Here is a 12,051-nt window from a genome sequence, read left to right on the forward strand (position 1 = left end):
TTTGTATTTTTGTATTTTTGTATTGTCAAATCCAACATGTCTATGTCTAACAGCAGGGTAATTTACCCTAATGTCCAAATCCAAGGATTTTCAGCCCTTATGTCCAACATCAGAACATTTTGTTCTTATGTCCAAATTAAGAGTACTTTACCATAACGGTTTTGACTCTGGCACTTTGAATGTCCAACTCCAATCTCCAAAACCAGAATACTTTTCCATAAATTTAGAAACGATCTGAGTTTGTATTTACAAAATTGATTTTCAACACTTAGCGTGCACATTTTGAACATCACAATTCAATTGTGACGCTGTTGCCGTTAGTTGCAGCGCTAGCCGCAGCTACTACCAGTAGGCGCGACTAATCTCAGGTGCTGATCTGCCAATTTATCCACACCAGATAATTGGCGCAAATTGGCCGTTAAAGCTTACACAAAACCAAGCGGCGTTGTTACCAACAAATATGGCGGAGGTGAGATTTTATCTAGTGGGCACAGTCATGAGGCAAGTGCGCAACTAGAAGTGTTGTTGTTGTCAAGGGTACCTGCTGAAACGTTTGACGGATCGGCACGTGTCCCGGCTCAGAATCTCAGAATGTCATGAAAATTAAAAGGAATTCACACCAAATCTGAGGTTCAATTTTAATGAACGAGTCTTTCCCAAAAGGTATCGTCTTCTCAATTTGTCAGATTTTTACTGTAAAAGTTCAAAAGATTTCAATGCAGTTTAAACATAGTTCCGCAAAAAAAAAAACGATCATCCGATCAAAATTGCACCCCGTTTAGCGCACTCATTAAGCTCCAAACACAGGGCGATATCAACAAACTACTAAGCGGTGGGCGATTTGCTCGACACTAACGACACCAATATGTTCACAGGTTGACAAATGGCCACAAAGTAGGCGGCGTGCGATCGCCTATAACCTAACCTCACTTTCGACTAAAACGATCGTCGGCCGTTCAATCATCGCGTGTCAGTTGCAGCCAAGCAAAACAAAACACCGCAGAAAAAAACGCATGGAGAAAGAGTCGCACAACAATAGCAAAAAGTCAGTGAAGCTGTCACGCAATTTGTCGTGGTAGGTGGCGACGGAGTGCGGCCAGGTTGAAGCCGTTTAATTTGATTGGCTCGTTACAAAGAGCTGCCTGGTTAGCGAAGGGGGCAATCGATTAGGGGGTTTGCAAATAGGGGTGATTAACAAGTCGTCGTTGTTGTGCTATCTTGTCGCACGTGCATTTTGGGCCAAATTCAGTAAGGAACGCAATTTTGAACGAACGCCCAAAATTCGATTTCAATCCTGAGATATTCAATCAAAAATGAAAAACCTTCGTACATTGTTATCACTTTTCATATGAAAGAAGTTTCAATCTTGTCGTGCTATCTTGACGCACCCTGAAAATGGCTGTAAACGCGACAACTGGCCAAAGGGATTTCAGGCCAGCACCCGTTTGACACACGTACAAGCCCGACTACCGTAAACATTTGTAATCATAACTCGGGATCTCGGCAAGCAAATTCAACCAAGCTTCGGCACAATGCATAGAATGGTCAACCAAACAAAACTTGTTTGTTATTGTTTACATTGCGTGCTCTAGTTTTTGTTTATCCAAGGTCAAACATTACAGAGCGTGTTTCTCGGAACGTCAAAAAGCGACGTGCGACAAGATGGCACGACAGTGTCGACTGAGAGTAATGTCAAGTTCTCTTATCCACATTTGAAATATCTTTTGGAATCCTTCTAAAAATGTTTAAAAAAAATCGTTCAGTTTAGTTCACGCTAAAAAATGTTTAATTTATGATTCTGAGTCGTTTTTTATATGTACAGCTTGATCTACGAGGCCTAATAAATAATTTTTAAGTTTCGATCGATTACATAGCAAAACAAACGCAAACTCACCTCATAAAATATCCACGTACTAAAGATAGTTTGGAACAGGTTGTAAACGACGAGAAAGTTCCTAAGGTCCATCGGTTTTCGCTTCTCCATCAGCTTTGGTGCGAGCGATTTGCTAAAGTAAGCGTAGAATATGCACAGCGCTAGTGTGGGCACGGGCGAGGACATCATCGGCCAGTCTGCCACTCGGGGATCTGAAATTGAGGGAGAGAGAGAGAGAAGGGGAGATTAATTAGTCACAGTTGTTGCTAATGGGGAAGGGCAAGTTCACGGTCACTAATGAGGGGTAAAGTGGATTAAGGTAACCTGATTTCCTCTTTAATTATCTCATAAATTCGGATTTAACTTTTCACAGTGGAAAAATTATTCAAAAATAATGTTTTTAATTGAACGCTTTTCAAAAGTTTGCCCCGCATTCCAACCCTTTAATATTTTGGAGTGCCCTAAACACTTTAGTATGCAAATGCAAACCCTCAGTGCTCGATTTGGGTGCACTTTTTTCCCTCTAGTTGTTGCTTTCCAAAGGTCCAAATTAGCGAAACGACGACGTGTGGGCCAAATGTCTGCCGGACAGACAGAGACAGACGGCGCCGCAACCGGAAAGGAAACTGACTTGTCACGATGACGTGCGTGAGGGAGGAAAGTTTTTTTTTGAGTACCCCAAAAAATGTTGCGTTTTTGCGCGGTTAACAAGGATTTAAGATGATCATCGGAATTACTGCAACTGGGAGGGTAATTTGCTCCTGACGTAAATTCCAAGTCACTAACAATGCAATTGAATCAATAAAAAATGCATTTGACCATGACAAACAAAATTTCAAATAGTTATGCAGCGATTATTAAGGTTTTGCCTGTATAATTTAATCAACGTCAGCATCGTGATGAAACAAAAAAGTTAATCAAAAGTATCTGGGTATATCTAGAATCCAATGGCTTAATATGATTGCTTACTGGGTGGTTAAAATTTGAATTTTTGCAATTCCGTCGTGAAACTACTTACTTTTCCTGTCATTCTTGAACGACGAAGTAGCCTACTTTTCTGTACAAAAAATAACAGAATCGAATAGCAACACTTTTCAAAATAAATGCTAAAAAGTTCTACTTTTCAGCACTGAAATGGGTGCTGAAAAGTTGAACTTTTCAGCACTTGTTTCGAAAAGTAACACTTTTCAACATTTTTTTGATTCAAACGATTTATTGACAAAATACATGAAAATTTGACATAAAATTTCACTCAATGGGTGTTTTTCGGAATTGCAAAAAATGTTGTATGGAACTCGTTGCAAAGCTTGATTTTTTCAGCACTCTTCGTATTTATCCAACTCGGTGAACCTCGTTGGATAAATGTACGACTCGTGCTGAAAAAATCCTCTTTTTGCAACTTGTTGCATAAACTACTATTTCGCCTTTCATCACAGGACAGAAACAATTCAAATATAAGCATGATAGGACGCAACAGTCGGTGGCCCTTGCATTTTAAATTTAAAATGGAATTTAGGCCGTCATTTTTATTTTTTCCAGAACTGTCACTTTAGAACACATTTTCGATTCCATAGAGCTTTATGACGTTTCGCGTACGCACACTAGCGCACCATTTTATTTTGCTGGCTGACAAAATTTAACCTCACATTATTTTCGTGTACGTACACGCAATACATACGCACGTAGATAACTCTATTGCAATTTATCCTACACAGAAAAAAAATCATGGTAATATTACATCTGGGAAGGGGTACATCTTTTATGTCAGAAAAAAGGTGTAATTTCACCTCTGAAAATGTGTAATTTTACCACTGTTCTGGTGTAATGTCACTTTTTCAGTCTAAATTGAGGTAAAATTACATCATAAAAGAGGTAATATTCAACCTTCAAAAATTACAGATTCCAAATTTACATTATTTTTTACATTGTAGCATCCGTGTCGTGTCGGCCAAAATCTTGGGATAAATTTGGTATATATGTAGTTATAATATTACATTTTTGGTCTTACTGAAGCTTTATAAGGGAAGTATACCCATTATCATCACACTAAGCCATTCGACCTATTGGCATCACTTTTGCAGTTTTCTGCTTTTTAACCCTCTACAACCCAACCCCGCCTAGACGGGCTTCGATCTCAAAAATCACCAAAAATCAATCTACAACCAATTTTTTTAGGGGTCAACTTTGGCTGTGTTTTTCACTAACATTTTCTATATTTTAAGTAAAAAGAAGTACGCAGTAATTTTTGTAGTGTCCCAGACTATACCTCTACGCATTTTTTTACAATTCAAATGATTATGCCATTCTATAGCACAAATTGTGAAAAACAAGCAAAAAATAGAAAAAGTTACTGTAAAAACATGAAAAAATAAAAAGGCAAAATGTAATGATAGGAGGTGACAGAATAGGCCATATACTACGAAAAACAAAGATAAACTAAACAAGATAACAGCAATTCCCCACGAAAACAGCATGAAAAAAAACAAAAGTGCTCGGATCGGGCTCAATTTTTTTTCTGGGGGTTCCCTGACCGAAATAATTAGACCCGTATTTTTTTGTTTGGCCATTAGGGTGACCTACGCCGTGTTAGGGTGGTCTGAAAAATGGCCATTTTCGTCGATTTTCGCAAAAAACACTTTTTTCAAAAAATCATATCTCCACGTCATTTCATCCGATTTTAGCTGTCTTAGACGCAAAAGAAAGGTGATAAGTTGGGGAGCGTTCTTTTATTACGTAACGCAAAATTTGGGATTTTTGACCCCCCTCCCCCCCCCCTTCGTAACAAATCGTAACAGATGAGCGACCCCCCCTACCCCCCTACTTTTTGCTATTTTTATGAATTCTTGTATGAAAATTTTGCGTTACGTAACAGAATTTTTCAGCACACCCCCCCTCCCCCAATTTTCGTAACATTTCGTAACAGACGCCGACACCCCCTCCCCCCCTAACTGCGTTACGTAATAAAAGAACGCTTCCTTGGTCTTTCAAAAAATAATAATAAGAAGTTTCAAAAATCTAGCCTAACATATGAAAAGGGCGTATGAAACATTAAAATGCCGTTTTGACGGTGTCTGGACCAAAGAGCCTATGTCTGGAAATATTTTTATCGGATTCCCCGGACATTTTTACATAACATACTAAAAAATGGGAGGAGTTCATTGACAGGATTCCGAGACATGATTTTTTGAAAATAAAATCCGTGTTTTCCGACGCGCCGCGCGCAAAAACCGGAAAATTACGAAATCGGAAAAAATATACTTTTTTCACTAAAACTGCCTTTACCTTAAAATTTCAGCGATGACCTATAGATGTTTGGGTACCAAAAGTTGCGTCTTTTAATTACGAAAATTTTGGTACCCAAGACAGCTAAAATCGGATAAAATGACGCGGAGATATAATTTTTTGAAAAAAGTGGTTTTTGCAAAAATCGACGAAAATTGCCATTTTTCCGACCACCCTAACACGGCGTAGGTCACCCTAATGGCCAAACAAAAAAATACGGGTCTAACTATTTCGGCCAGGGAACCCCCAGAAAAAAATTGAGCCCGATTTGAGCACTTTTGTTTTTTTCCGTGCTGTTTTCGTGGGGAATTGCTGATAAATGCAAATTAAAATTAAGAGCGAGTTTTCACCAATGTGTAACAGGTCGTATCGATTTGGATGAAACTTTCAGCGTTTAATTGTCTATACATGAGATGAACTCATGCCAAATATGAGCCCTCTACGACAAAGGGAAGTGGGGTAAAACGGGCTTTGAAGTTTGAGGTCGAAAAAACATAAAAAAATCCTAAAATTGCTCGCATTTCCGTAAAACTTAATCAATTTCAACTCTCTTAGATGCATTCGAAAGGTCTTTTCATGGGTCGAAATTTCATGGACTATAAGCCTACGGTAATAAATTTTTGGCCAATTACTGTTTTTCTCATAGTTTTTCGATTTTTCTAGAACAAACATTTTACAACGTTAGTTTTTGCCCGTAGGCCAAGAAGACGGCATTTTTTGGTCTCAATTTTGTCATATTCGGAATCCTCAGACAATTTCACGTAAGGTAGAAGTATTGGAGCTGTAAACTTGATTGGAAAAATTGCCATTTAGAATGAATTAAAATATTTTTTAACAATTTGTTGGATAAAGGGTAAAACAGGGTTTCGCCTACTTGATACAGCATTTGACGTATTGATCACAGGGTAAATGAGATCCATTTCTTTTTTCAAAAATATTTTATTTAATTATTACAACAAAATTACAACTCCAATACTTCTAACATACGTGAAATTGTCCGAGGATTCCGAATATGACAAAATTGAGACCAAAAAGTGCCGTCTTTTTGGCCTACAGGGCAAAAACTAACGTTGTAAAATGTTTGTTCTAGAAAAATCGAAAAACTATGAGAAAAACTGTAATTGGCCAAAAAGTTATTACCGTAGGCTTATAGTCCATGAAATTACCTATCTTTCGACCTACGGGAGTATGGGTGTTGGAGGCTGTTGCAAAAAGATATTAAGGTTTTAAAAAAATCCATTTTTGACAGTAATTTGCAAAAGCTAAGAAAAAAAGTCAAACCAATCCTGGATTTCTACGACATATTTTGAAGTGCTTCAAAAGACCTTTCGAAAGCATCTAAGAGAGTTGGATTTGATGAAGTTTTACGGAAATGCGAGCAATTTTAAGATTTTTTATGCTTTTTCGACCTCAAATTTCTAAGCCCGTTTTACCCCACTTCCCTTTGTAGTAGAGGGCTCATATTTGGCATGAGTTCATCTCATGTATAGACAATCAAACGCTGAAAGTTTCATCCAAATCGGAGCACCTCGATACGACCTCTAGAACAAACCGAACAATATTTACAAATACTGCCTCTTAAAAACAAAACAAGAAAAACTTAAAACAATAATAATAGTAATAGTTCCAAAAAATCTGCCATTTTTAGTTACTTAACTGTTATTTTTTGGAAACATCATTTTATAGGAATTTTTTTTCATCTAGAACACAATTTTTCATTTAAAAATTTCGTGTGTTTTGTAACTTTGCATGGTTATTCATTAGAATGTAACAATGTCCCACAAAGTTGTAGAGCAGACTGTTAAAAAAATGATATAAGAACATAAGGGGTTTACTTGCGAGTTATCACGATTTTACGAAAATAATGTTTTGAAATTGCGCATTTTGTCTGATCTGCAACTTTCTGGGTTATTACAGATTCGAAAAGTACATTACATTTCCCTTAAAATTACATGTCCCAAAAAAATTACAGTCGAGTAACCAAAAAAGGCAAAATCTTTGGAACTAGCGTTGTATTTTTTTTTGTTAGAAATATCAGTGATCAGGCACAAAAATTACCCCTTGACACCAAGTTTCACGCAAATCGAAAAGGGATCGGATCAACTGCTGTGTGAGTTGGAGGAGAATTACCCCTATAGATTTTGAAAATGTTCGAGTATTTTTTCGAAGGTTTTAAGAATTATTCTTTACATTTTAATCGATTCTCAATAAAAATATGTTTTTAACTTATTTAATTTTCGCAAATAATTCAAAATAGAAGCAATGATTTTTTAACATAAACGCCACCATATTTAATTATATATTCCCAGACAATTTTGGAGCATTTTATGGTCATCTTTTAGCTCAAAACCACAAAATAAAACAAAAAAAAATGTGTTAATCAATCTCAACGCCAAAATAAAACAAAACATGTTTTCAAGTAATTTTACATAAATTGACATGTAAAAAAATAAATACATCGAAAAAACGAAAATTTCAATTCTGCTGATGAAATTTTACTCAGATTTTGATGTAAACTAACACCACTGAAATTATCTATTGTTTTTAAGTGCGAAATCTTTCTTTTGGAATGCAAAGAACACATTTAAAATATGTGTAAATTTCGTGGGTGTAATTTTGGAAAGTTGAATATTATCTCATTTATGATGTGATTTTACCTCATTTTATACTGAAAAATTTACATTACACCAGAAAAAGGGTAAATTACACATTTTCAGAGGTAAAATTACACACTTTTTTTTGACATAAAGGATGTACCGTTTCCCAGATTTAATATTATCACGATTTTTTTTTGTAAACTTGTTAAATGGCTGTATTTTTTTTTACCAGAAAGTCCAAAATCAATTTTAAGAAAATGAAAATGATGTTTTGCTCTAAAAGTACACAGAGCATAACTTGTCTCTAAAATTTACCCCTAAACTGATCTACGTTCAAAAAACTGTTTTTTTTTTTTGTTTGCTCTGATGCTTTCACAGCAAAAAATCCGATGGTAAAATCGCATGCAAAAGCATGCACATCACCTTCGTCAAGAAAGACACTTAATATTACACACTGCATGTACAATTTTTGTAAACACATGAGCATTGGCATTTCGGTCAAGTAGGTTTCCCATACTGATGGGCTACACATTTCAGGGTGTAATATTACATAGAATTTCATAAAATAATGCAAAATTTATTTTACACCCAGGCCTTTTACACGCAGCTGGATTACTACATTATTTGCTGTGTTTGATAAAATTAGTCGTTGTTTGTAGAAGGCGTTGATTGCGAGACCAAATTTGAATGTCATCGACAAAGTTGCTTGGATTGGCAAATCCAGAAACTTTCAAGAAAAGAAAAAGTAATCCCAAAAATATTACTGATATGTTGGATGTTCTGAAACACCCTAATCGTAAACCACCCTAATTTTTAACCAAACCAAAAGTTGCTCTTTTACATTTGCATCAACTCTTCCGAAGAGTTTTTCGGATTTTTCGGAAAATCCATTTCGACTTAATTTAGCCTTAAATACGCCTTTTTATGAAAGTTTTTTTTTTCTTCTTGATTTTTAGAGAAACTTTTTAAGAGTGTTTCATATCACAGTATCACAATCTAGACCATAATTTTGTTCCGGTCCTTCGCAATCATTTTTCTATGTCGTTCTTTAAAATATGACTATAAAGGATTAATTTAGAACTAACTTCATCATCGCAGCGTAATTTGCTCCACTTACCACTTTTATTGTCCATCAGATCTCTGTACCAGTCGTACATTTCTGAGAATATGAACGCCATCCTGCCGGGTTTGTGGTGCCTCTATGCCCCTGCAAGTTTACACGTAATCTGTAAAAAGAAACAAAAGGAGAAAAAAACCTACAATTAGTCACGGTCGATCACACCTCGAAAAATCAAGCCCAATCAACCCTCCAGGAGGTCAACACCTCCAAACACGGGCTCGCCACCACCTTATTATTCATAACCTCAAAAGTTACAAGCCATCAATCATCGAACATATCACTACCACCCTTAACACAGCAGCAGCTGATAATGATCTTGCCCGCAAGTCTTCACGCGATCCCCACCAGCTGACCATCAAGCAAATGCTGGGGCAGTGTGTCTAATAGTCGCCTCGAAACCCATTCATAAAAAATACCCCGAAGGTAGTATGGTCAGTCGTTTCCGCATCAACCAACTCCCCACCACTAATCTCTACCTCCGCGTCCGCTTGCGAGGTTCAACGCCGCTAGATGTGGCCTTCAAGGTTACCGTTCCATCGGTATCTACGACCTTCCAAGGCCAAACGCATTTCGTAAGACTGTCCGAGATTTGACAGCGGGGAGATCGCCACCAAAGGGGCACTGTGTCACGGTCGCGCGTCTTCGCGATCTTCCGAAGCAAAACACGCTCGCCGTAGAGACCCTAACGAAGACGAACTTTCGCCGATTACCAACACCAAGGCGACCGTCGCAGGTCTTCACCACTACCACCGGACCAAACCACGCGATCGCGCCGTTTTATAGGTCATGATCAACCGACCAACCAACTCAGCGTGGAAGGTGGCTGCGTGTAAGCGTAAGGTGGTAGTGGTGAAGAGATGATAGCGGCCTGGCAAGAGCCGCAGGTTCCGCGTTGTGTGTAGTACCGTTCCGTCCGGACATGCCACGACGGATCCCCCCTGGTGGAGGCTGGCTGCGAAACGCCGTTGAACGATCGTCGTAATGATGGGTGTGTCGACGCGCGATGCGGTGTCATAAGGGAATGTTAGGGGAGAAGTAGTCGTAGATGGAGTCTTTCGTTTTTGAAATGATAATCACTAGATCTAAAATGCTTCTACAAACAACACAAATTAAACCATTTTTGATTGATACATTCTGGATCAAGATTTGAATGTTTTTCTAAAACAAATATGGCCGACAAATGGTCGATCGGGAATGATGCCTTTCAGAGCCTTAATACAATTTACAATCGAATACACTCGAAATCGTTGTTTACCAAGCCTCAACATTTGAAATCGGAGTCAGAGTTGTCAGAATAGGCTAATGTTCAACATATTTCAGTGGAAATTGTTGTTGGAGTCAGTAGAGCCTAATCTTTTCAGAGCATGGGGAATTTGAAATATTGTTTCTTCGCTGAAAATTCAATAAAATTCGATTCTGTCAATTGGAGTGTGTTCGCGGAGTCTAAATCTATCATACCTTGATGAAACTGAAGCGTTTACTTTAAAAATATCGAGTTGTGTAAATCTTGAGAGGCATGTTTCGAAAGCACTGTCGACAATGCCTGAGAATCCGGAGTCGAAGTATAATTTTCAACAATTTTTGGTCTTTTCTAAAAGTTGAGTCTCACCGGTACTCTCTGCGAAGTAAGGCCTACTTTGATCGTGGTTGCCCTGCGTTCTCGTTTGCAGATGTAAAAGATTAATCATTCTATTTGTCTTTTTAGAAATTTAGTATTTTTTTATTCGGATGAAACTTTGCTTTCCCTATACAAAAAAAGCAATTTCGCATCATTAGTTTTTTTCATAACATTTTGAGAAGGGATTTTTATTATCAATTAGGTGACTTCGGCAAAGTTTCAGGTTTTGATTAGGATTTTTTCAAAAAAATAAAAAATAAAATAGATGCGGCATAAAAACCAGATTTTATAATATCACTTTTTATCACTTAAAGATAAATATCGAAAACTTGTTTTTACCTCCTTCCCGCCCAAAACAAAATCGATATTTTAACGATTTATAAGGGTATTTTAACCATTAGTGAACACTAATTAGTAGAGCCGACGAGCATTTTTCACTATTTTAAGCACTATTTCATAACCCTTTGTGCAGAACCATGAAATCTGTTTTAAACAATTCTGAATATTTTTTCATCAATTAATTGCTTTTATGCAGGAAAATTGAGTTATTTTTGCCTGTAATGGAGCCCCTTCCACCGATGGAAAATGTTAATTTAGCCGATATTAGTTGTTTTGATGAATGATGATGGTATAATGATAGATGTAATGAAAAAGGGCTTTTGCTCACTTTTAATTGTAAAAATATATTTTTAGTTAACAAATATAGCTTAAACCTTTGAGGCCTTAATTTAAAAAAAAAACATTTTTTTTACCTAACAGACTTTTAAACACATTTCTTTCCAAAAATGATTAAAGAAAATATTTAAAAAATCACTGTAAACATATAAGGCTGGTACAAATTCTTTTAAAGTTTTTGTCTCTCCCCCCCTTCAAAGTTGGCCTGAAAAATCAGGGGGCAAAAAAATACTTTTGCAAAAAACTTCAAAATTTCAATGGAGATTTAAGTGCAATCAGCTGAAATCAATTTAAAATACATTCCCCTGCATTTAGAATCATTTTTAGCATATTTGGGTTGATTTAAAAATATTTGGAATTTTTGAAAATTTTCGATGTTTATTATCGCAAAAGCTTTTTTTCGCTAAAATATTTGTTTTCGTCAAATGTTACATTTTTTGAAACTAATGATTGCAAAACAATTGAACTAGTGTAAAATGCATTTTAAAACACTTTTTCCATGGAAATGTCATAGTTGGATTGTTATTTAAATTTTTTTTTTTCGCCCCTCTCCCCTCGACCTCGACCAGAGCCGAGGGACAAAAACTATGAAAAATAATTGGCCTTAAAATAAAGTTTTTTCGTCAATTGGTTACAAATACAATCATAATTTTCTGGAATTATCAATAAATGTAAAAAATGCTTCAAATGAAATTTGCCTGAACTTTGTTTGAATGCAAAAATTCTTTTTGCTGAAATTTATGAAAATAAACAGAATTAGTATAACATTTATTTTGCTGGTGCTACTTTTAGGATTTGCTTCGTTTTAGAGATATTTTAGGAAAATCAATTTCTGAAATTTCAGTAAAATTAAAAAATCTGAATCATAATTTAGCTGACCGAAATT

At 36.4% G+C, this 12,051-nt stretch overlaps 1 protein-coding gene across 1 annotated transcript in view; it reads right to left on the bottom strand.

Moving 5' to 3' along the window:
• LOC120429624 (elongation of very long chain fatty acids protein AAEL008004) overlaps positions 1–12,051 on the bottom strand; it is a 95,376-nt gene that overhangs the window by 42,097 nt on the left and 41,228 nt on the right. The window contains exons 3-4 of the mRNA XM_039594654.2: positions 8,870–8,978; positions 1,895–2,085 (exon numbers count right to left, since the gene is read on the bottom strand). Of these exons, the coding sequence (XP_039450588.1) occupies positions 1,895–2,085; positions 8,870–8,930 (252 nt within the window). The 5' untranslated portion in view covers positions 8,931–8,978. The remainder of the gene's footprint in view (positions 1–1,894; positions 2,086–8,869; positions 8,979–12,051) is intronic.

This window comes from Culex pipiens, chromosome 1 (genome assembly GCF_016801865.2).
Source record: "Culex pipiens pallens isolate TS chromosome 1, TS_CPP_V2, whole genome shotgun sequence".
In the NCBI taxonomy this organism is placed as follows: domain Eukaryota; kingdom Metazoa; phylum Arthropoda; class Insecta; order Diptera; family Culicidae; genus Culex; species Culex pipiens.